The following is a 26,539-nucleotide window of genomic DNA, read 5'->3' on the forward strand; positions in this document are numbered from 1 at the left end:
CCCTCAAGATGAACTTGTGAATATGCTATTGACATAATAGTTTTATCTTATTTCCTCATTTTGCAGTTCAAACTACTGCTGAAAAATGAGACATGTCACAGCTTTGACTAAATTAAAGCTTTGACATGTCTCTTTTTTCAACAATACTTAAATTCTGTACTACAAAATGACTATTCATATCCACCTACATTTGCAAGTGGAAAATGATTTTTTGGGTGCAGTATCGGGGTTTGTTGGCAATTATGGAATTGCACCTTAACACACATTACAGCATTTGCGGTGAGTAGAAAAGCTCCGTTCCTATATCGTCCCCAACACAGTTTTCCTTCCCAGTATTTCTTCTGCGCCTCCGCCAACCCCCCCACTCACCCCGGAATGTGGTTGCTGTCTTCAACTGATCTGTCAACTGTATTTGACTATTCCCAAACCTCAGTCCTATGCTTTTCTACCGGCTCTGGCTTCAGTTCCAATGCCACAGCCAGTTGCGTTCCGGTTACATAGAAACATAGAAGATAGGAGCAGGAGGAGGCCTTTGGCCCTTCGATCCTTCTCCACCATTTATCGCGATCATGGCTGATCATCCAATTCAATAGCCTAATCCTGCAATCTTGCATATATTCAATGTTTTAGCATCAACTGCTTCCTGTGGTAATGAATTTGACAGGCTTACCACTCTTGTGTGTAGAAATATCTCCTCATCTCTGTCCGAAATGGTTTACCCAGAATCCTCAGACTGTGAAATGAAATGAAAATGAAATGAAAATTGTCTATTGTCAAGTCGGCTTCAAATAAAGTTACTGTGAAAAGCCCCTAGTTGCCACATTCCTGTGCTTATTTGGGGAGGCTGGTACTGTTGCACGTTTTACTATGGGCGTAAAACGCGTTTATTGGAGTGTATTAACACGCCTCCGAGTTCGACGTGTGCTTAACACTGCTAGGCTCTGTTCTATGTAATTATTTAAGCTCTGGAGTCGCCAGCTGCCGTATAGGCAACGTCACAAGTATTCCAAGGTCAAATTCAAAGTAATAAAGACGATACACCGATTAGTCAAGTTCAAACGATCAATATTTATTATACAGTTAATAATAAATACTCATGCACACACTAAGAGACTAAGCTACAACTAAACATAAGCAAACAGAATACTTATCTAACAGGAACAGGCAAGGTCAGAGAACGAGGCCTTCGTCCTGGTTTTGTCTGCAGCCTTCAGCAAGCGTTCTGGCACTTGGGAGTCTAGCGGGCTTGGATCGCGTAGCGAGCGTTGAACTTACGGTTTCGGCGGCTGGTGCTCAACGGCTGGAGTCAGGATACCAGGTGTCAGTCGAGGCCGGAGCACAGGTTTAACAGACCGGACAACACGAGGTCCCTATCTTTTATAGGGGTTCCGTTGTCCTTCCCTCTTCTCGGGCGGGCTCTACCTATTGGATCAATTTCTTATCGATACTGGATTAATTCCCCAATGCGAGGGGGTCTCCGTGATGGAGGGGGCGTTTCTTATGTCCTTTTGTTCGGAGGTTTCTGGTGCCTCGATGTCTGGGTCTTGATTGGAATGTGTCCATTCAGAACCAAATGTATCTATTGTGTGGGTGTTCAAGTCTGATGGCCTCATTAGCATGCAAAGCGTTTTGCCATTTGCACCTAACTAAGGTCTCTTTACCTGAGCCCAAACTGGTTTCTGCTGCTGCAGAATGCAAACTGCTCTTTGCAGACTGCTGTTCTGGCTGAACTGTCTGTTTCTCAGCAGCCTTCCATTTTAGTTTGGCTCAGTGTCCATTTTGCGTGGCCAGCATGGCTACATTCCCTCCTTGTGATCCTCACAATCATACTATTGTGAAGGATCACCTATGTGCTTTGCCTCCTTGTGTTCTGACCTCTTGCCAGTTCCTGTTCTACTCTGTTCTAAACTATGGGAAGAAGAGAAAAAAAAATTTTAACTAACATTTCTACTTGGCCCTATGTCAAAGGGACATGCATTACTACAATTGGGAACCTCTACCTATCACTATTAACCTTAACCTTAACTTAAACATTTAATCACTCTAAAATCTTAACCATTCACACCACAACATAACACTTCCCAACTCGGCAGTCGAGTATGGAACAATATAATACATGGCTGAATTTTATTTACAGAGTGTTGTAATCAGTGAGGGGTTGAGGGGTTTGGTGGAATCCGAAGATGGGGGATTGCACTCTATAGATGGGTGAGGTGCTGGAACGAGAGGCTCTCCTCTTCCATTTCCTCAACCTGAGGGTCTGCACTAGGATGGTGAGGATCGCAATCACCAACAGTGATTCGATTATGTAGGACATGGAGTACCACGTCATGAATTTAGTACACCAGGTCTGAACCTCGCTGATCAGAGCTGAGCACTGGGGGTTTGTTGTACTAACATTTACGGTGGGGGTTGTGGGGGAAACGTGTCTTGTTTCCACACATATACATATGACATTAAATAGTAATAAGTGGGCTTCCATCATTTTGCTGTTCTTCTTCTTTCTCTTCCTTCTTCCTCCGGTATTGACAATCCTGGCTTCGACCTCTGTCTCGTCCTTTGAAACCTTTGGGATCAAGCACAGTATCTGTCAATACACAGTTTAAGATCTTTACTTGTTAGTGCATCTGTCTTTCAAAACCCAATTGACCCTTTAAAATGACTGGCTAAGTCACACCCTGTGACTCCCCTCATTTTTTTTTTCAAAAAGCGAATTTAAAGACCAGCATACACCTAACAATCCTTCCTTCTGCGAGCCGTCTCGCAGGCTTTGCTGATTTACCATCCGAATGTTTCCGGATGTAAATAGCATGTGGGATGGCGGCCGAAGGGCTACCTAACCTAAAGTGAAAACAAATTTTGGAAAGAAACGTCCGAATGAGTTGCGTATGGGCCGCTACGGGTACGAGTTGGATGGGATCCCCGGGTAGGGCGTGCTGTGCCATACCCGAGCTTGGCTGACCAAGGGTTGGTTCTCAGACAGGGCGGGTCCTCAGTGCCGTTTGTCCACTGCCTGAGTAACCTGGAAAAAACGGGTACGAATGTGTCTACCATGACTTGCAGCCTCTATTTTGCCGAATAGAGGGGCACCTAAAAACCAAGGGAGCCAAGATGCTCCAACTGAGGACATCACTGAAGTTCTCAGAGATATCTGCAGATAAACTATTTGGCGTGTGGCCTTACAACTTTGGAAAAGATCTCCAATCAAACCGAAGTTCTCAGAAGTATCTGCGGACAAGCTAACGTGTATGTGAGGTGGTCACAATCTTTTCAGCTGAAAAGAAGATGTCCATCCTCCAACTGAAACATTGTACAATCCTGAGACAAACAAACATAAAACGAAGACAAACATACGTGCAGGTTCCATCAGAAAGGACATCGTTTTCCTCAAACGATTCCTATCTTACATCATCTGGACACCTCACTTTGATTCTGCCTCTGTGAACAGGGTCACAAAGGGGTTGCCGTGTCGGGAGTCAGACACCGTGTCGTCCTGCTCTCCCGGATCCCACACCCTTGTGTGGATCAGGCATGCTATTTTGGAGTTGTGTGACCGGGGGTCACTTTCATCATTGCGGACAAGTCTGTAGGAATTGTCCCTGTGCCATTGTGTGGCGTCGAGTGTGTTGTCGGGGTAGTCGGGGTCGGGTGGTGGTTCTGGGTTTTTAAGGTAAGTGACTTCCATGGGGTCACTGGAGTCGGGGTCGTAGGTGGTGCAGTGTGGGCTGTATGGCTGTGTGGTGTCGCTGTCTTCAGAGTCAGTGTCTGTCCTACTGTCTCTGCTGTGGCAGCTTGTGGGCGTGTCGGGGCGTGGTCTGTAGTGGTCTGTGGGCGGAGTCGTGGGCGAGTCCGTGGATGAACTGGTCTGTGAGGGGGATGGTGGAAAAGTGTCTCTGGTGGGCGGGGTGAAGTGTTCTGCTGCATCCAGCAGGACATGGTGAGCATGGTTGGCCTGTGTTCCATATGCCTTTAACTGGTTTATATGGAACCACGCGGTCTTTCCATTAGGATACTTTATTCTGTACACGGAGGGGCTAATTTTGTCCGAAATTGAGTAGGGACCGGAATATTTTGGAGCCAAAAAACTGCTGGGGTTATAAACAGATAACATTACCTGTTGCCCAACCTGGAATTCTGTGGTGTGGACGGTCTTATTGAAACAGGCAGTCCGTTGCTGTCGGCGTTTCCCTAGCTGGACTGCGGCTGCGAGCTGTGCAGACCTCACAGTCTCAACTAGATCTTTAACTGCCTTTTCATGTGTGAGGGCCGTCACTTCGGGGCTTGTCATGTCCAGTCCTAAAAGGAATTCTGTACCTTTCATAGGGCGTCCGGTCATGAGTGTGTGTGGTGTGTATCCTGTCGATGTGGAGACAGTGTTCCTTATGAACATAAGTGCAAAGGGGAGCACTGAATCCCATGTGGAATTGTTCTCTTGAACCATTTTCCTAAGGGTAGTTTTTAGGGTCCGATTCATGCGCTCCACAATCCCGCTGGACTGTGGATGATACGCAATGTGGAAGTTCTGTTTGATTCCGAATATTGTCAGGACGTTCCTCATGACCCGTCCTGTAAAGTGAGATCCCTGGTCCGAATCGATACTTCGGGGTAAACCCCATCTCGTGAAGATGTGGTGGGTCAGGATCTTTGCAGCTGTCTTTGCTGTATTTGTTCGTGAGGGAAATGCCTCTACCCACTTGGTAAAGGTATCTATCACCACCAGAACGTATTTATAGCCATTCCTACAAGGGGGCAATGGACCTATAAAGTCGATCTGGAGGTTTGTCCAAGGGCCGTTAACTGGGCGAGTATGCCGAAGTTGTGCTTTCTTAGAATACCTGTCCGGGTTATTCTGAGCACAAATCAGGCAATTCTCTATGTAGTGCGTTACATCATTCCTGAGATCAGGCCACCAACAGAGTTGCCTGAGGTGCCTCGTTGTTGCATCAATTCCCTGATGCCCGTGTCCGTCATGGAACAAGGCAATCATCTGATTCCTGTCCTGCTGTGGGACCACATAAAGTCGGTCCTTAATGATCACACCCTCATGTGTGGTCAGTGCGTGTTTAAAGTGCTCGTAAGCAGGCACAAAGTTTCCCTTGAAAACCTCCCTGAGGTCTCCGTCCTGTTTTTGTGCTGCCACGAGATCTTTAATATCAGTCTGTGAGACTTGGACTGCGCTCACAGGGGCGCTAGCTGGTGCGCTAGCTGGGGGGGTCCATAAGTGTCCTCTCCTGGAACCTGCCTTAGCCAACGCGTCGGCTTTTACATTCCCAGGGGGTGATGACCTATGGTGACTTCTTACTTTTATTATGCCGAAGGTCCTGTCCTTCGCTTTTGCTAAAATATGCTGGAGTAGAGGGGCTGATGGAAGGGGTTTTCCGTCTGCGGAGACAAAACCTCGTGTCCTCCACAGGGGCAGAAAATCGGTCAAACTGTTACAGACATATAAGCTGTCTGAATATATGTCTGCTGGGCTGGGGAAAGAATCGGGGTGGTCCACTATGTACGCTATGGCTGCTAGCTCTGCTGCCTGCGCGCCTAAGTGACCTGGTAACTTAAGAGCGATTTCTTCGAGAGCGCGCCCCTGCGCGTCCTCTACATAGATGCCGCATCCTGTAATACGCTCACCATTTAAAACTGTGGAGGAACCGTCTACATAAATCCTCAAGGGTCCACACGTGTCTGTGGGCTGGGGGCTTTGTTTCGGGTTCCCTATCTTCCTGGGGGGTGTTTTTGCTAAAAAGGGTCCTGTGTTATGCAGGGGAGCTACAATTTCACAGTCATGGGGCTGTCCGGGGTATTGGAGGTTGTCGGCTAAGTATGTGTGGGTGCGTGTCCGTTTCACTGTAATGTCCCGTCCTTGTAAAAGTAGGGTCCATCTAGCTGCCCTAATCTGGCTAACTGAACCGTCCTTCAGTCGACCGTCTAGTAGTAGTTGTGTGGGTGTGTGTTCGGTTAGAATGGTGATGGGGTTGAGTCCGGTAATGTAGGAGAAATACTGTACTGCCCAGAAGACAGCAAGGAGGTGCCTCTCACAGGCTGAAAATCCTTGTTCTACCGGGTCTAACAGTCGGGAGGCATAAGCCACTGGTCTTAGCTGCTCGTGCCGTTCCTGAAGCAACACGGCCGAGAGGGTTAGATCTGTGCTAGCTACCTCTATTGCGTACGGTGAAAGTTGGTCGGGGACTAGCAGCGCGGGTGCTGCACTAAGGGCTCGTTTCAACTCTTCCACAGCGCCTGTATGCTGCGGAAGCCATTCCCAGGGGGCTCCTTTCTTAAGGAGGTCTGAAAGTGGGGCGGCTTTTGTCGCGAATCCGTCGATGTGGTTCCGACAATAGCCAACCAGTCCTAAAAACGACCGGAGGGCTGATACATTTTGGGGAAGGGGCAATTTGACAATCGAATCAATTCTTTTGAATTCGATCTCGCGTTTGCCGTGCGTGATGACTGATCCCAAATACATCACTTTACTTTCCAATATTTGGGCCTTTTTCGGGTTAACTTTACAGCCAATTTCAGTTAAGAGTTCCAGGAGTTCGGCCAGAAGCGAAATGTGCTCTGCCTTTGTGTCCGTCTGCAGTAGTAGGTCGTCTACATACTGTACCAGACAATCGGGTCGGGAAAATTTCTCTAATCCACTTGCCAGCTGTCGGTGGAAAATGGAGGGGGAATTGTGGAATCCTTGTGGGAGGCATGTCCACGTGTACTGCTGAGTTTTGAAAGTGAATGCGAATTTGTATTGGCACGCTTTTGCCAATGGTATTGACCAGAATCCATTACTGATGTCCAATACCGTGAAGTACTTGGCGTTGAGACCCTGCTTGAGCATGGTCTCGGGACTAGTAGCTACCGTTGGGGCTACTGCGGGGGTTACTTTGTTGAGTTCCCGATAATCGATGGTCAGACGCCATGATCCATCGGGCTTCCTCACTGGCCAAATAGGGGCATTGTTGGTGGAGGCTACCGTTCTCAGTACACCTTGGTCCAACAAGCTGCCTATAACCTTTTCTATTTCCACCTCTGCCTCGAGGGGAAATCTATACTGCTTTTGCGGTCGGGGGTCCTGTCCGGTAACATGAACTTGTCCAGTCATTCTGCCACAGTCATGACGGTGACTTGCAAATGCTGTCCTGTGTTTGTTTAGTAGGGCCTTAATTTGTCGGTCGGTGTGGAGTGTAGTCAGGTCGAATGAGTACTCTCCCACTGCGCTAATCCGATTAGCGTAGTCTCCTACTGTGAGGGTGGCTGGGGCTCTGTCTGATCTCGCCATTCGCCAGACACACTGGTTCACTGGGTCGAACGACAAGCTGTGAGCGTTCATAAAATCTATCCCCAGGATGTGCTCTGCTGTCCGGGGAAGATTTACTAAAACTACGGGGTGCCTTGTGCTAATGTTCCCTAGCTGGATCGCTACGGGTGCTGTGATATGTCCCTGCTGCGAGTGTCCGGTGAACCCGCTAAGTGTGATGGTGGAGGTGGTCGGCCACGTGTCTGCGTGTGCCGTGGTTGTGGAGTTAATGGTGGTGCGGGATCCTCCTGTGTCCCACAATAACTCTATGGGCTTCCCTTTGACTTTTGCCGTGACTACGGGCCTCCCTGATGAGTCCCATAGTGTGTCACAGACCCAAGTGGGGGAGCCCGAACACCGTCAGTTCGTCTCGTCCACATTGGTGGGTCCTGACTGTACTGCTACATTGTGGATTGGTTTTGCTTTGTTGCGGTTCAGAGTGCCTGTCTGCTGGCCTCTCTGAGATCGCTGGGGTGCATTACACTCTTTTGCCCAATGCCCTAACTGTCCACAGTTATAGCATTCCTGTCCTTTCTGTTGAGGGCTGCTCTTGCCTTCATTTACCCATGCGGGCTTCTGGTGCTCTCTGACTGCTTGGATATCTGCAGCAGCCTGAGCCTCTTCTGGGGATCTAACCTTTGCTTTTGCCTGAAGCGATTGCTCCCAAGCGCGGGACAATCTTTTGAGGACCCATTTTTCGTTATGGGCCTCTTCTGAGGGGTCGTAATTATTGCAAGCGCTCTGTCCTGCTTCTGTTGCGTGTGAGATAATTGTGCGCGTCCATTTAACCATGTTTTCGCGGGTTAAATGCGCTCTATCTAGCTGTCCGAAAACTGCGCTGAAGTGAATCCACAGCCTTCCGGCGAATGCTGTGGGGTGTTCAGATCTCTTCTGCCTGCACTTATTCAAGCCTTCTACGGGGTCACCTCTATTGTACCCGATGGCATCTAAAATAGCAGTGTGCATCTCCTCTAGGCTGCCTCCTGCCACGTTTTGTGGGTCGGGGAGGGCTGCCACTACACTCTGGTCTAAGCTCAACACGGTGAGCTTAACCTGCTCTCTCTCATCCAGGCCGTACATGGTAGCCTGCTGTTTTACTTTCGCGAAGAACTGGTGGGGGTCTGCGGTGGGGAGGAACGGAGTGATCTTTTCACAAGCGTCCCTTAGCTGGGTTACTGTTAAAGGGGTGGTGTAAGTTATGTCTGGGGCGCCTTCTGATTCGGCTTTCCTCTGTGTGGTTACGGGATTCATGGGTGCGGTTATGATCTGAGCTGTGGGGGGTTGGGGTGCCTGTCGTTTCTGCTGAGCTGCGGGCGCACATGTTCCCTGAACATAACGCTGCGCTGTCTCGCTTAATTCCTGCCAATCTGGGGCATTTTCCCCATCTAACTGAGCTCCAAAGGTGCTTTGGAAGCCATTCTGCACCGAAAGCAGAGATTGCAGTTCCGCAATCTGTTTTCTGCATTTCGCGTGGTCAACTGTGCTTTGTCTTTGTTCGGTCGTTGCAGCGTGGAGTGCTCTCAAAGCTGCTTTGAGATCGGAGCATTGCCTCTGCAATGCCTCCACCTGCTTTTCCGATTCCTGTCTTATCAGAACGGCACGTTGCACGTCCTGATAGGCTTTCTCATACTGGGTCTGGGAACTGTTCAGATGAGCTAGACAAGACTGGTGAGCCCTCTTGGCATCATCCACCTCTCTATCCTTCTCTGCCAACTTCCCTTTTAATTCCAGGTTTTCTTTCTCGATGTCCCTGACATCGACCTTACTCATTCGGTTCCTTTCCTCTAAATCTGCCCGGAGCGTCCTGATGACCTCCTCTGCGCCTCGCAACTGTGCCAAGCAGGACACAATCGCCATCGGCTTGCGTGCTTTACTTAAACTCTTTTTGTGTATCTGAGAGAGGTTCTCCCACCAAGTATGACCTATACTTCCGGGACCTGTCTCCTCATTTGCACAAAACTCTTTCCAAAGGGGCCATCCCTTTCCCTGCAGATATTTGCGGAGTTCCAGCTCCCACGTGGGACACTGGCCTACTCTGCTACTGCTGCTGGTCGCTGCGACCACAAACCTTTCTGGATCCATCAGACGTTCCATTGCCTGCATGGCCATTTCCTCTGACTCTCTTTTTATAATTTGGAACAGGGGGTTGCTGGGGTGGTGTTTTGAGAAAAGGGTACGGCTTACGCTATTTTCCGATTACAAAACTACCGAAAGTTTGTCGCAACAAAAAGCTTTCAGTTTTACCTTACAGCCCTGTTAGTACGCATGCACTAAACACACTTCCGAATTTCGCTTATTATTTTGAACACCTTGAATACTTGTGATCTCTTTCTTTCTCTGCAATTTGGAGTTCTAATTCAAATTTCAGGGTCCTGAACACTGTGGTGTTTCCACTTACAACAGGGTCCCGGCGGATGTCGCCACTAAATGTTGCACGTTTTACTATGGGCGTAAAACGCGTTTATTGGAGTGTATTAACACGCCTCCGAGTTCGACGTGTGCTTAACACTGCTAGGCTCTGTTCTATGTAATTATTTAAGCTCTGGAGTCGCCAGCTGCCGTATAGGCAACGTCACAAGTATTCCAAGGTCAAATTCAAAGTAATAAAGACGATACACCGATTAGTCAAGTTCAAACGATCAATATTTATTATACAGTTAATAATAAATACTCATGCACACACTAAGAGACTAAGCTACAACTAAACATAAGCAAACAGAATACTTATCTAACAGGAACAGGCAAGGTCAGAGAACGAGGCCTTCGTCCTGGTTTTGTCTGCAGCCTTCAGCAAGCGTTCTGGCACTTGGGAGTCTAGCGGGCTTGGATCGCGTAGCGAGCGTTGAACTTACGGTTTCGGCGGCTGGTGCTCAACGGCTGGAGTCAGGATACCAGGTGTCAGTCGAGGCCGGAGCACAGGTTTAACAGACCGGACAACACGAGGTCCCTATCTTTTATAGGGGTTCCGTTGTCCTTCCCTCTTCTCGGGCGGGCTCTACCTATTGGATCAATTTCTTATCGATACTGGATTAATTCCCCAATGCGAGGGGGTCTCCGTGATGGAGGGGGCGTTTCTTATGTCCTTTTGTTCGGAGGTTTCTGGTGCCTCGATGTCTGGGTCTTGATTGGAATGTGTCCATTCAGAACCAAATGTATCTATTGTGTGGGTGTTCAAGTCTGATGGCCTCATTAGCATGCAAAGCGTTTTGCCATTTGCACCTAACTAAGGTCTCTTTACCTGAGCCCAAACTGGTTTCTGCTGCTGCAGAATGCAAACTGCTCTTTGCAGACTGCTGTTCTGGCTGAACTGTCTGTTTCTCAGCAGCCTTCCATTTTAGTTTGGCTCAGTGTCCATTTTGCGTGGCCAGCATGGCTACAGTACGGGAATGGAACCGTGCTGCTGGCCTGCCTTGGTCTGCTTTAAAAGCCAGCTCTTTAGCCCTGTGCTAAACCAGCCCCTTATCGGGAACATCTTCCCTGCATCTACCCTGTCTAGTCTTGTTAGAATTTTATAAGTCTCTATGAGATTCCCCTCATTCTTCTGAAATCTAACGAGAACAATCCTAACCTAGTCAATCTCTCCTCATATGACATCCCTGGAATCAGTCTGATAAACCTTCGCTGCACTCCCTCAAGTGCAAGAACATTCTTCTTCAGAAAAGGAGACCAAAACTACACACAATATTCTAGGTGTGGCCTCACCGAGGTCCTGTATAATTGCAACAGTACATCCCTGTTCCTGTACTCGAAACCTCTTGTAATGAAGGCCAACATACCATTAATTTTCTTTACCGCCTGCTACACTTGCATGCTTATCTTCAGCGACTGGTGCACAAGGACACCCAGGTCCCGCAGCACGCTCCCCTCTCCCAATTTCAAAGCATTTAGATAGTAATCTCCCTTAAAGTTTGTGCCTCTCTGACTCAAATGAAGAAAAAAATGAAGATTATACCTTTGGAAATGGCAGGAATAAGACAGTTTCTTTATTTTGCTGGCATCAAGGGCATTGAAACAAAAGTAAAGGGACAATTAATTAATGTGACAGTGGCATACCAGCGGTATTAGGGTATTAGGATCTTAAAAAGGAGGTTGTATGGGATTTGGCCAGAGGCTTCCCATGTTGAGAACAGTCATTGGTGAAGGGTATGGATGATGAAGTAGATGAAAAATGAGTTAGCGAAAGACTTGGGGAGATTGCAATCATAGGTGCAGACTTAAGGATGAGGTGGCCTCAAACATAGGTAGGTGAGTTTGTATATGAAGGAAATTTAAGTCGGCAATGAACTTGAAGGAAAGTGAAGATGGAGGTTGAAATCGGCAAGGATCAAGAATCATTTGGTGCATAGGCTAAAGGAGAACAGCTTGAGGGGAAGTTGGCGTGCAACTTTGGGAGGCCTTAAATTATAGACAGAATTAGGAGTTGTCGCCTCCGCCTCGTGCGTGAGGTTGGGGCTGATAAAGCTGAAGGTGGTATATAGAGCACACCTCACAAGGGCAAGGATGAGCCGGCTCTTTGAGGGGGTAGAAGATGTGTGTGAACGTTGGGGGGGTGGGGGCCGCTGCAAATCACGTTCATATGTTTTGGTCCTGTCGAAAGCTGGAGGATTACTGGAAGGAGGTTTTTAGGGTAATCTCTAGTGGTGCACGTGAAACTGAACCCGGGTCCTCGAGGCCATTTTTTGGGGTGTTGGACCAGCCGGGGTTGGAAACGAGTGCGGAGGCAGATGTTGGAGTCTTCACCTCGTTGATTGCCCGAAGGCAGATCCTGTTGGGATGGAGATCAAACTCTCCACCCTGTGCCCTGGTGTGGCGGGGGGACCTGCTGGAATTTCTGACTCCTGAGAAGGTCAAATTTGAACTGAGGAGAAGGATGGAGGAGTTCTACAATATATGGGCATTATTCATTATGCAGTTTCGAGAATTGGATTACATCGAATATTAGTAGGGGAGGGTTGGGGGAGGGGGACTGTATGTGTTAATGGTGACTATGGGTGATTTCTGATCCTTTTTGTTATTTGTTTATGTCAATATGCGGGCTAATTTTTGAGGGTTTGGTGGGAGGATGGGATTGTTGGTATTGATTTGGGGATTGACATCGCATTCATTACTGATTATTGTTTATTGTTGGGTGTAAATTTGGGAGAAAATGTGAAAAAGGAGGAGAAAAAAAATATTTTAAAAAAGAATCCAGAGTTGTATATGTATGTGCATTTGTATATATTGTCTAAATTTTCCTAGTCTTTTACAACCCATTAAAAATGCAGTGGGTATTAATAACAGAGGAGAATGTCTAGGTATTTGTATTCTCTTGAAGAGGTGCTTTATATGTCATTGAAATGTTAATGATGCAATCTGGATATTGAAGTTTTGTTAATCTGTAATTTCTGTTTGATTCTTTTCTTCCTATTACTACAACATTTATTGATGTGTAATAATGTATATTTCTGTGTTTTCAGACAGTGAACCAACTGGCACATGCTCTGCATCAGAATGAATACTTGGATGCGGGTTGTCTAGTCCGTGTTTTTTGGCCAAAATCGAAATGTGCTCTTCTTCGAGATGATGTGGTGTTAATGGACAGGTCTGATGTAACCAGAATAATTTTAAATTTATGTATTTATAAATTAGTTAACAATATTGACTTTGCTATTTCTTTTGGGTAGGAGCAAAAACATTTCACATTATTTGAAAAATTCAAGCAGTGTTGGGCATAATCTTAATTGTGTCAGTTGTATTTATTGTAAAAATTACAAAATGGACATTTCAAAATGTTCATATGTTAGATACTTCTTATCCAAGTTTAACTGATGTTTCTTTCTATAGCCCTGGTACTGATGTCACCACAGAGCTCGATAGCTGGATTGACAAGTTTTGTCTGGATGCTGATGTCTTTGTGTTGGTAGCAAATTCAGAATCAACACTTATGCAAACTGTAAGTGCTTATTTTCTTAAAGGCAGTTTCCCAAAAATTAAGTTGTCCCTTTCTAATTATTTGACCCCTGTTTCCTTCCCAATTGCCAATTACTGAGAACTTTCATGTAAATATCTGAATTCAAGTAATTTAGCAATTGTTGCAAATTTGTAATATACAGTGTCTGTGTGCTATATATATATATATATATGTGTGTAGTTATTTATTTATTCATTCGTGGAAGTGAGTGTTGCTGGCTAGGCCAGCATTTATTGCCCTTGAGAAAAGTGGTGGTGAACTGCCTTCTTGAACTGCTGCTGTCCATGTGCTGTTAGTGAGGAAGTGCCAGGATTTTGACCCAGTGACAGTACAGGAATGGCCATGTATTTCCAAGTCAAAATATTGAGTGATTTAGAGAGGAACATCCAGGTAGTGGTGTTCTAGGTATTTTCTGCCTTTGTCCTTCTAGATGGTAGCGGTTGTGGGCATATAAATGAAGCTCCAGGTTATAAACTGGATACTATAATTGAATACTATAAACAAACTGATTTGGTATCAATTCAGCAACCTTATACTGCCCACAGCTGATTTTTAAATTATTTGTTCGTGGTGAGCCCACATGGTGTACCCACAATCCTTTATGTAGCTGTTGACACAACTAAGTAGCTTTCTATGCCATTTCAGAGGGAAGTTAAAGAGTCAACCACATTGCTGGGGACGCTGAGTCACATTTAGACGAGACCTGGGAAGGATAGCAGAGTTCCTCCACTGAGGGACCACTTGGGTTTTCACAACAACCCAGTGATTTCTTGATCACTGTTCATGAGACAAGCATTTTATCCCAATTTTAGTTAATTAATTTAATTTAAATTCCCTAATTACCATGGTGGGTTTTGAACTCATCTCTCTGGAGCATTAAACTAGGTCTTTTGAGTACTGGTCCAGTTATATTACCACTATGCTACTGACCCCCTTCTGGACACTACTTTAAAATAATGGACGGGATTCTCCGCCGGCTGATGCTGGAATCGGAAAACGTGATTGGGGTCAGCCTAAAATCGAGGTTGCCACTGGACGCAAAATGGAATGCCATGCTCAGATGCCTTGGCTTGAATGCATTCTATGCCGCACGTCAGTATGGCATTCAAATTGTAAAGGCCATTGGCATATCATTAACAGGCCCGACCTGACATTATCCGGGCCTTCCATGATGCTCTGACTTCGCCAGGTGTAATTACCGCCGGCGAGGTTCACTTGTGGTATTGCAAATCAGGGCACAGACGGCGTGGCTGCTGAGGGTGCGGGAGGGCCAACCCTCTAGGTACCCTCTGGCCTCAGCCCACCCATCGACCAGATGGGCGTGCTGCAGCGCAACCAGTGCCATCATCTTGGCTGGGATGAGTGTAGGCATGCATTGGAATTGTGCGAGTTCTACGTGGTGCCGGTGGTAGCCCATTAACAGGACCTGAATCGCTCTGGGACTGGCACTGCTTTTGTCCACCTAGAACACTCTCAATTCAGTCCCGGCGTCAGCACCGATATCTGTATTCAAATTTCACAGGTATAAAAGAATGTCAGTTGTCCATTAGCAGAGCACAGCTTAACATAGAACCTGTTATTTGAGCTTATTTTCAAAAATAGATTCTGACATTTTAATGGAAATTCATATGTATATATATGAATATTTTGAATATTAAATCATTTCACTTTCAGGAGAAACAGTTTTTTCATAAGGTTAATGAGCGACTTTCCAAACCTAATATTTTTATCTTGAATAATCGTTGGGATGCCTCTGCTTCCGAACCAGAATACATGGATGAAGTAAGTTACTGTTGTACATTATCATTATAGCTTCTTTCAGAGCTGAAAAATTATTGGATCGAAAAGTGACACATTACTGGCTTATTCAATTCTTCATTTATTAAATAGTTTATAAAATATAATTACTTAGATGTCAAATTATGTACGCATATGACGTTCTCATCTTGTACGTTTACTGCTATGATATTTCTGTTGATTTTGCCTATAATATAAATCCATATCACCATTACAATTCAGGTACGGCAGCAACATACTGACCGCTGCGTTAGTTTCCTTGTGGATGAGCTTGGAGTAGTAGATTATGCACAGGCTGAGAATCGGATATTTTTTGTTTCTGCCAAGGAGGCTGTTAATGCCAGAATTCACAAAGCACAAGGAATGCCAGAAGGTGGTAAGTGTTGTAGTGTTCTTGATTGCATAAATATTAGAGATGTCATGCATGTATGTATAACTTGGATATTATTTTGCCTTTCTATCTTCTCTTTAGCTTAAGGCAAGATCCTGAGGTATGTTTTTTCTAACTTTTATTACATAGGTTTTAAAAGTGGGGCAGAGAACCCGAGGCAGTGGCATTGTAGAGGTTATCAGACTATTTCTGGTCTCATCATACTTCTATATTTGTTGGCTTGCTATCATATTTTTATTGCCGTTGGCTTGCTATCATATTTTTATTGCTGTGTAGCAACTTTTCTTCCTTTTGAGTGGCTAACTCTGAATTTTGGTAGCTAGGAAAGATGCAAACAGGGAAGTGCCAGTTTTTGCAGAGGATCCCTTAGTATGTGTCATAGAGTAGCCTACTCAAAAGGGTCATGTGGTTAACAAACCTACTGACATCTATTTGTATAGATAGTTGTAGATCTCAAAATGCATTTTTCCTTGTGATTCTCAAATGGCTTGAGATGTTTTTTTTAAATGCTAAAGACACCAAATAAATGAAAGGTGTTGTTTGTTGTAGTTTTTGCCATATGTTGAAATTGCATTCATTGACAGCATATCTCAGTTTCTTTTCCGGAAGTGTCCTTGCCTGACAAGTTAATGCAATCAATGTTGGTAGATTATTCTCATTTTGACACTACCTGAGAAACAAAGCGGCTACTTGAATAATGATATGTTTTTAGTTTATTTTAATGCTTTCAGTTTATTTTAATGCTTTCCTTTCATGCGAAATATAAAATATATGTATTTATGATGGATTATTTAAAAGCTATTTCATGTTGTTTTTGCATTATAATTTACAGGTGGCGCACTAGCAGATGGATTCCAGGCTAGGCTTTTTGAATTTCAGAATTTCGAGCGGCAATTTGAGGTACATGACAGATGGGCAGATTTTATTATTGCGCCATACAGTTAATTCTTTTTATGTTACAGCACTTTCTGATTTGTTCCTAAAATGAAATAGAAAAATTTGCAGCCCAGCCAAAAAAAACCACGTAGATTTGTATAGAATTCGTCTTTAAAGATGTGATTGAAGAAGATTTTTTACATGACTATATTGAAACTTCCTATGCTGTAAACACACATTTACTGATTTAGTAACATTGCAGCCCTTCAAGCTTTAGTTATGCTCCATAAAGAAAACATTGCTTACTTAAAATGCTTGGCTTAGTTCAGACTTCCAGTAAAATTAATATTGTAACCTGTGCTACAAGTTAAGTGTGAATTAATCAAATCTTAGACTTTTTATTGAGATATTAGTAAAAATGACAAATGCTGATTTTTATGGCATTCTAGGTATGGTTTGATTTTGAACAGTAGTAACAAGAGTTGTTTTTCTAATGTTAGCAGTTTAATTCCTCTCTACATACTATGTAATGCCAGAAGAAGGACAGAAGTTGTGGCAGGGGCAGCTTTGAAAACTTTCTGTGCTTGCGGCAACTGCCCTCTGAATACAGGGCTGTAGGACATCCATAAAGCTTTGCCGCCAGCAGTGTGCATTCTTGCTGTTTTAGGTTTGCACAGTAAGGGTAATAAATCTTTTGACTTTTACAAAACTCACTGGGGGCGATTCTCCAAGCCCTGCGCCGGACCAGAAAATCGGAGCAACCGCACCACGATGCTCCGACGCTGGCGCGCGATTCTCCGAGGTGTGGAGAATCGGCGCCATTTGCGCCGGAGTATTTGGTCCGTCCGCAGGCCGCTGGAATTGGCGAGGCCGCCGATTCTCCGGCCCGGATGGGCCGAGCGGCCACTCCGACACGACAGAGTCCCGCTGGCGCCGTTCACACCTGGTCGCTGCCGGCAGGAACTCTGCGGGAACGCTCGGGGATGCGGCCTGTGTGTGGGGGAGGGGGGGGGGGGGGGCTCCTTCACCAGGGGGAGGGGGGCCTCCGAAGGGATCTGGCTGACGCGGCCGACGATGTCGGCCGCGCATGCGCAGGTTTGACAACGCCAACCCGCACATGCACAGTTGCCGTCTTTTCCCTCAGCCGCCCAGGAAGACGTGGCGGCTTGATCTTGCGGGGCGGCGGTGGGAAAAGTGTGCATCCGTTATGGACGCACGGCCCGCGATCGGTGGGCACCGATCGTGGGCCTATGCTCCCCTTGGCACGGCCGTGGTAAGGCCGTGCCAATCACGGCCGTGCCAATCGGGCCCCCAGATGCCCCAAACTGGCATCTGCCGCCCGTTTCACGACGGCAGTGAGCAGGTGTGTTTGCTGCCGTGTTGAAACAGACGTGAAGGCTCGGCCCATCGGCCTCTGAGAAGCGCCGCTTGCCGTAAAAAACGGCGAGTGGCGATTCGTGGCATGGGTCAGGCGTGGGGGGGGAGAATAGCGGGAGGGCGTGAAAAATGTCAGGAGGCCCTCCCGCTATTCTCCCACCCGGCGTGGGGGGGGCGGAGAATCGCGCCCATTGTGTTCTTTCCCCAGAACTAACTCCATTCCATAGCCACTGGCTTCATCCTGCTCCCTGCAACAGCCTGATCCCAAGATGAACTTCTGACCATACACATTTCCACTGTCATTAAGACTGCCTATTTCTACCTCCATAAAATCACCTGACTTCAGCCCATCTCAGATCATTTGCTGAAATCAGCCTAGATGGCTTTGGATATTCTACCCTCTGTAAACTTGAGGTAATCCTAAACTCTGTTGCCTGTGTCCTAATGAACACCAGGTTTGGTTTGCCCTTCACTCCTATGTTTACTGATCTACATTGATTCCCAGTTAAGCAATGCCTTAATAAAAAACTCTCACCATTGTTTGCAAATGCTTCACTGCTGCCTAACTCTATGATCTCCTCTAGCTCCACAACTCTAGAGATTTCTAATTCTGGTCCATTGAGCATCCGCAATTTTAATCACTCTACTGTTCGTGGTAGTGGCTTGGTCCTAAACGCTGAGCCTCTATTTAAGGACAAGAGGAGAGACGTGAAATTATCGTTTTGGGTGGAGGTGCAGAGAAATTGGGCATCTATGTTGCAATGGTAATGATAAGGGCCTGGAAACTGGCAAAGTGATGGAGAACATTAGAAGAATTATGGGTGTATGCGTGAGGAGACTGGACAAGGGGAGAAAGTCTGCGAGGGTTTCCTCCTGGTGCTCTGGTTTCCTCCCACAAGTCCCCAAAGACGTGCTGTTAGGTAATTTGGACATTCTGAATTCTCACTCTGTGTACCCGTACAGGCGCCGGAACGTGGCGACTAGGGGATTTTCACAGTAACTTAATTGCATGTTAATGTAAGCTTACTTGTGACAATAAAGATTATTATAAAGAAAGATTATAAAAAAGAGTCGAGATAGGAAGTTCAGTGTGGCAGGAACAGGCTAACAGAATGGGTCTAACAAGATAATCCTGTTTGTGGATGTTAGGAGGGACGAAGACATGGGCTGTTCAGGGTTGAGGGACTGTGACTCTGGAGGTCATTGAGGGAAAATATCCAGATGATATGTCAGCAACAGTCTTTGAAATGATGGCTTGATGTTTAATAGTGGGGTCATGGTCCATGGGGAGGTGGGAGGAAGTGTTAGGGAGTTGACATTTTGATAGGTAAAGGTCAGTATGCCATTACTCTTGTGAGTAGGTTTGATGACTGGACTTAAGAGAACAGAGTGCTATAAGTTCAGACAAAAATGGGTTAGAGTGAGTAAATGGAGCAGAGAAATTGAGATGATCAATGTCATGCCAGCAGTTCTCAGTGAAGCGATCTAGAGAATGAAAGGAGCCAGAATGAGGGATCCAGGTGGAGAAAGAATTCTGAAGATGGATAAAAGTGTCCACTGTGCATGGGGAAGAAGTGGTTGTAAAGGCAATGGAAGAACCTTCAGTGTCATGCCAAGCTTAAAATTCGTTGAGGTAGGGAGGTAAAGGGATGACTGTAAGGTGTGTGCTAAGGACAAATCATTCAGTGCCTGAGGGGGAAAGGTGGGAAGGTATCATGAATACACAGCAGAGGTAAGATTAGAAGAAGCAATGGGGTAAGAGGAAAGTGATGGGAAATAATGTTCCTTAATGACCTCACACAACAACAGTCCTCACACGTTGTATGTCAAATATGGCTTAGTCACCAGAGGGACCTGTTTTCCCACTACCCTCCCCATGCCCTTTACTCCATTTATTTCATTTTGCTAGGGATCATTAAGTGCACAAATTGGAGTCCTGAAGTTGCTGTAGGATACAATTACAACTTCAAGTGTGAAGCTCACGATCAAACTTGAAGGGACTGGTCACAAAATGGCAGAGGAAATCTTTGTTTTTCCTAGAACCTCAATTTTCTTTGTGCTGGGTGGGCTACTAACTTCTGAGCACTATTTTCCTGTCCATCGCCAATTTACATTTTAAAAGTTAATAAATTTGCACAAAATTGTGAGTGGCCTATTTATTTTGGTGCATGATACATTCCAGGTTGCTGTGCTATGCACAGCCGGTTCTTGGAGAAAATATTCTTCTCTTCCCACCAGTTCCATTCTCCCTATCCTCAAATGTCCGATTTAACCTCCATCTCTCTCTAGTTCCACAATCTACCTCTCAGCTAGCAGATCACATTCCAGCACATCACAATCTACCTCTCCTCCCACTAATTCCATTCTCATTCTGTTCTCATTTGTACTTTCTACCTCTTTTCATAAGTTCCACTTTTCTCCTTCTCCCACACGTGCCATTTGACATCTCTCAAGTCCCATTTGGTTGAAGTCATACCTAGTTCAAAGGAAGATGGTTGTGGTTGTTGGAGGTCGGTTATCTCAGTCCCAGGACATCACTGCAAGAGTTCCTCAGGGTAGAGTCTTGGGCCCAACCACCCTCAATTGTTAAACCCTTCTATCATAAGGTCAGAAGTATGGATGTTCGCTGATGATAACACAATGTTCAGTACCATTCACGACTCCTCAGATACTGAAGAATCACCCGGAAAATATGCACGCTTGGGCTGACAAGTGCAAGTAACATTTAACAAGTGCCAGACAACGGCCATCTATAGCCACAAAGAACCTAATCACCACAATGACATTAAATGGTGTTGCCTTTGCTGAATAGGCCACTATCAATAACCTGGGGGTTACCATTGACCAGAAACTGAACTGGATCAGCCATATAAATACAGTGACTCCAAGAGCACATGAGTGGATGGGAATTCTGCAGAAAGTAATTCACCTCCTGACTCCCCAAAGCCTGTCTACAAGTCAGAAGTGTGATGGAATATTCTCCACTTGCCTGGATTAGTGCAGCTCCAACACCACTTAAGATATTAAACGCCATCCAGGGCAAAGCGTCTTGCTTTATTGGCACCCCTTTTGCAAACATTCACTCCCTCCTTGGTAGACGAACAGTGAAGCAGTGTGTATCATCTGAAAGAAGCACTATAGAGAATCACCAAGGCTCCTTAGGTAGCATGTTCGAAACCTGATGCGTTGGGCACTCTGGATCTGTGGAGACTGCGTTTACCTTAGCAGTAACATAGACAGGCTACCAACACTTGTAATAGTACAACTCTATTTTACTTAGAGCTGTTAAACATACTTGCACTGTGGGGCGACACTATGTTAGATTGACTGAAGACCTATGCCTAACCTGAGCAGCCTATACTGCTAGCACATGGTGGGTGTTTGTGCTACTGACTGCGGGCTCTGTCTGTCTCAGAGGCTGCATCACGAATGAGTGGGAAAACTAGTGCCCTCTGGCTTTATAGTGACCGTGCCCTAACTGGTGATTGGCAGCTGTGTTGTGTGTGTTGATTGGTCTTGCAGTGTGTCAGTCAGTGTGTGTCTCTGCACCATCATATACTGTGTATATTATGACATCCCCCCCTTTTTTAAAAAAAAAATGTGTGTTCGTGGCAATAAATGATTTAGTATGTGAATGTTCCTAACTATGTGTGGCATATGTGAGCATATGTACAGGACTATGTACAGAAACTCTTAAGATATTTACATTGGAAGGTGTCTAGTGCAGATGGACAGTATGTAACACAAAATATAACTAGAACAACAGTATGTACAAACCAGTGAGTTAATCAAATAGGGTATCAAAACAATCAGTTTATGATTTCAAAGAGTCCATGAATTTAGGCAGTTCATAAATTCAGTCTCTGAGGTGGGCGACAAATTCTGGTTGACCGCCTCAAGGGTGGGTCAGGGGCCGCCTGTTCTGGAATGGGCGGGACTGTGTCAGACTCAGACGGTGGCAGAGCGAAAGGGAAATCTGCAAAGTCCGTGACGGGGTCGTCGTGATGGCGAGGCAGGACATGATGATCTGGTGGCGAGCGAGGAAGGAGTCGTACTGCCCGCCTATTTTGGCGAAGAAGAGAGCCGTCTTGTAGACGAACCAAATGACCTGGGGGCCACTTGTCTGAGTACCACAGCAGTGGCGGACCAACCACCATCAGGAAGTTGGACACTGACCTCGTCATCAGGAGCCAGAGCAGGGAGATCCGTGGCACGGGCGTCGTACGGCGATTTGTGTTGGGCCCGAGATAACTGCATTCGACGAAGGACCGGAAGGTTGTCCAAGTCCGGGACATGAATGGCCGGCACCGTCGGCCGCAGCGTGCGATTCATCAACAATTGAGCCGATGATGGCTAGTGGACAATGGAGCTGATCTGTAAGCAAGCAGGGCGAGGTAAAATTCGGATCCTGAATCGGCCACCTTGCACAGGAGTCGTTTGATAATGTGCCTTTTCATAGTCCTATGTTTCTGTACATAGTCCCTTTTCAGCTTTGCCATTGGATTGGGGTAATGGGGACTGGACGTGACATGTGTGAAGTTGTATCGTTTGGCAAAATTGGACCATTCCTGACTGGCAAAACATGGGCCATTGTCGGACATGACCGTGAGCAGGATGCCATGGCGAGCGAAGGTTTCCTTGCACGCACGGATGACCGTTGAGTTGAGGTCTTGTAGCTTAACTACCTCTGGGTAGTTTGAGAAATAGTCCACTATGAGGACGTAGACCTGGCTAAGTGCATGGAACAGGTCGATGCACACTTTGGTCCAGGGGGACGTAACCAACTCATGGGGTTTCAAGGTCTCCATTGGCTGAGCAGGCTGGAAATGCTGGCATGTTGGGCAGTTGAGAACGGCATTGGCAATGTCATCGTTGATTCCAGGCCAGTACACTGCCTCACAGGCCCGTCGGCGGCATTTCTCCACTCCCAGGTGGCCCTCATGGAGCTGCTCAAGGACAAGGTTCCGCATGCTGTACAGAATGACGATCCTGTCCAACTTTAGTAGAATTCCATCTACCACCGCCAGGTCATCTTTAATGTTGTAGAATTCAGGGCATTGGCCCTTGAGCCACCCGTCTGTCAGGTGGCACATGACACGTTGGAGCAGGGGATCATTGGCCGTCTCACGACGAATCTGGATGAGTCGTTCGTCCGTGGTGGGCAGATTGGATGCGGCGAATGCCACCTGAGCATCAATTTGGCACATGAAGCCCGCTGGGTCGCAGGGTGTGGTGACAGATCGGGAGAGTGCATCGGCGACGATGAGTTCCTTACCCGGGGTGTAGACGAGTTCGAAGTCGTGCCGCCTGATTTTAAGGAGAATGCGCTGCAGGTCGTTAAGGTCTTTTTGAATGATATTGTCGTTAAGGTCTTTTTGAATGATATTGACCAGTGGCCTGTGGTCTGTCTCGACTGTGAACTTTGGGAGTCCATAGATATAGTCATGGAATTTGACGACTCCGGTAAGAAGGCCCAGACACTCTTTTTCAATTTACGCATAGCGCTGTTCGGTGGGCGTCATTGCATGTGACGCGTACGCGACAGGAGCCCATGAGGAGGCGTCGCCACGTTGAAGGAGTACTGCTCCAATGCCGGACTGACTGGCATCCGTGGAGATCTTTGTTTCTTTGGCCGGATCGAAAAATGCCAACACCGGGGCCTTGGTCAGCTTCGCCCTGAGTTCTCGCCATTCTTGTTCGTGGGCGGGGAGCCATTGGAACTCGGTCGTCTTCTTAACCAGGTTCCTGAGAGCCGTGGTGTGGGAGGCGAGGTTAGGGATGAACTTCCCCAGGAAATTGACCATGCCCAGGAAGCAGAGGACCACCTTCTTGTCCTCCGGTGTCATCATGGCCTTAATGTCAGCAACCGGCTGCACTCCAAACTGTGAAATGTGGTCTCCGAGGAATTTAATTTCTGTCTGACCAAAGGAGCATTTGGCCCTGTTGAGGCGGAGGCCATGCTCATGGATTCGACGGAAGACGCGTTGGAGGCGATCAATGTGCTCCTGCGGGGTGGTAGACCAAACGATGATGTTGTCTACATATACGCGAGCCCCTTCAATACCTTCCATCATCTGCTCCATTATTCTGTGGAACACTTCCGATGCAGAGATGATGCCAAACAGCATCCGGTTGTAACAATACCGATACCGGCCAAATGGGGTGTTAAAGGTGCAGAGCTTGAAGCGTCGAGTTGAATCTGCCAGAACCCTTTTGGATGCGTGTAGCTTGGTGAAAAATTTGGCGCGAGCCATCTTACAGGTGAGTTCTTCGCGCTTTGGAATGGGATAGTGCTCTCTCATAATATTGCGGTTGAGGTCCTTGGGATCAATGCATATGTGTAATTCACCGGATGGTTTTTTTACGCACACCATAGAGCTGACCCAGTCAGTCGGTTCTGTAACTTTAGATATTACGTCCTGGTCCTGGAGGTCCTGCAGCTGCTGCTTGAGGCGGTCCTTGAGGGGTGCTGGTACCCTGCGAGGTGTGTGCCCCAAAGGCGTGGAATTTGGTTTTAACAAGATTTTATAAGTTTATGGGAGTGTGCCCATGTCCTCGAATACACCGTGGTATCTGGTGATTATGGCGTTCAGCTGTGTCCAAAAGTCAGCGTTCTGAGATGTGGAAACGTCAACGGGTGACAGGGAGTGAACTCTTTGGACCAGGTTTAGGAGTTTGTACGCCTGAGCACCAAGCAGAGAGGCTTTAGTGGATCGCACTATTTCGAATAGCAGGTTAGCCTTTAATGACCGGTGCGACATTTCAAGCTGTCAAGAGCCACTGGCAGCAATGGCATTACCATTATAGTCCAGACGCTGGCAAGCGGATGGCAGGATGGTAGGCTTGATATGGAGGCTTTCGAGGTCAGACCACGCAATAAGGTTGGCTGAAGCGCCGGTGTCCAGGCGGAATCGGATGCGAGATCGGTTGACCGTGAGGGTGGCACAACACTCGTCGTCCGGATCAATGCTGAATATTGGGAGAGACTTGGCTTTTGTCTTCTGGAGCACCTTGTATTTGGTGATGATGCCCACCCGAAATGGTGCTTTGGGGTCCTCGGTGTCAAGGTCTGGAATCAAGTCGGAGTCTGAATCGGTGACCGGTGGCTGGATGGTTCGGACATCCCTGCGTGGCTGGTTGGAGCGACGAGAGGTAGTGGGTTGAGCAGACCTGCATAGTGGCCAAGCTTGCCACATTGGAGACAACGTCGGGATTTTGCAGGACATTGTCGCTTTAAGTGGGCGGAGCCGCAGTTCCCGCACGTCGTGACGTCAGAACGTTGGGTGTGCCACCGCGCATGCGCGGTGCGATCGTACGTGGTGCGCGCCTGCGCAGTGCGGTCTTCGGCCTCACCGTCCCCTCGATCAGTGAGCGAATGCGTGGGAGCCCGCAAAAAGCGTGCTAAATGGCTGCCCTCATCCAGGCTTAGGCCCTGGAGTTGTTTAATGGCTTGCACCCGCTCTGCCTCGTGAGGACCTTGCCGTGCCTTTCAGCCGCTTGAATGTGCGAGTATCGGTTAGTGGCGTGTTCATGCAGAACGCAGGTCTCGATGGCTATCGCAAGGGTGAGTTGTTTAACTTTGAGGAGCTGCTGGCGTAGGGGGTCTGATTGCACACCGAAAACGATCTGGTCACGGATCATCGAGTCGAAGGTGGAGCCGTAATTGCAGGACTGCGCGAGGATGCGAAGGTGGGTGAGGAAAGATTGAAAAGGTTCATCCTTACCCTGCAGACGCTGTTGAAAGACATAGCGCTCAAAACTTTCATTTACCTCGATGTCACAGTGACTGTCTAATTTGAGGAGGACTGTCTTGAACTTGGACTTGTCTTCACCTTCAGCGAATGTGAGAGAGTTGAAGATATGGATGGCGTGGTCCCCGGCCGTTGAAAGGAAGAGAGCAATCTTCCTGGCGTCTGAAGCAGCTTCCAGGTCTGTAGCTTCGAGGTATAGCTGAAATTGTTGTTTAAAGATTTCCCAGTTTGCACCGAGGTTGCCGGTGATGCGGAGCGGCGGGGGAGGGCGGACGCTGTCCATACTACCGGATGGCTGATTGCTGGTCGAAGGCAGATCACTTGAAGGTAGGTCTATTAAATTCTAACATCCACATACTCTGGATCTGTGGAGACTGCGTTTATCTTAGCAGTAACATAGGCTACCAACACTTGTAATAGTACAACTCTATTTTACTTAACTAAGAGCTGTTAAACATACTTGCACTGTGGGGCGGCACTATGTTAGATTGACTGAAGACCTATGCCTAACCTGAGCAGCCTATACTGCTAGCACATGGTGGATGTTTGTGCTACTGACTGCGGGCTCTGTCTGTCTCAGAGGCTGCATCCCGAATGAGCGGGAAAACTAGTGCCCTCTGGCTTTATAGTGACCGTGCCCTAACTGGTGATTGGCTGCTGTGTTGTGTGTGTTGATTGGTCTTGCAATGTGTCATTCAGTGTGTGTCTCTGCACCAACATATACTGATTGTATATATTATGACAAAACCCACAACCACTATTATCTAGAATAATAAGGGCAGCAGGTGGAACACCACCACCTGCAAGCTCCCCTCCAAGTCACTCATCATCCTCCCTCGGAAATTTTTTGGCTATCCTTCCCTGTTTCTGGTCCCTAACAATATGGTATACATACACCACACGGGCTTCAGTGGTTCAAGAAGGCAGCTCAGCACCACCTTCGTAAGGGCAGTTAGGAATAGGATTTCATATAAAGCCATTCAGTGAAGATGATCATAGCTAGAATATGTGCAAATTGCATCAGCTTCAAACCATTGTGAGGACAATAGGATACATTCATAGTCACCACATGATTAAAACTGGCTGGAATGGAAGCTAGTACTGTAATT

General features: G+C 46.8%; 1 protein-coding gene across 3 annotated transcripts in view; it reads left to right on the top strand.

Moving 5' to 3' along the window:
* The window catches only part of LOC119976624 (mitofusin-1-like), a 102,746-nt gene that overhangs the window by 10,534 nt on the left and 65,673 nt on the right, over positions 1-26,539 (top strand). For all 3 annotated transcript variants that reach the window (XM_038817255.1, XM_038817254.1, XM_038817256.1), the window contains exons 5-9: positions 12,745-12,869; positions 13,112-13,220; positions 14,913-15,020; positions 15,258-15,411; positions 16,259-16,326. In XM_038817255.1, coding sequence (XP_038673183.1) covers positions 12,745-12,869; positions 13,112-13,220; positions 14,913-15,020; positions 15,258-15,411; positions 16,259-16,326 — 564 coding nt within the window. The remainder of the gene's footprint in view (positions 1-12,744; positions 12,870-13,111; positions 13,221-14,912; positions 15,021-15,257; positions 15,412-16,258; positions 16,327-26,539) is intronic.

Source organism: Scyliorhinus canicula, chromosome 13 (genome assembly GCF_902713615.1).
Source record: "Scyliorhinus canicula chromosome 13, sScyCan1.1, whole genome shotgun sequence".
NCBI lineage: Eukaryota > Metazoa > Chordata > Chondrichthyes > Carcharhiniformes > Scyliorhinidae > Scyliorhinus > Scyliorhinus canicula.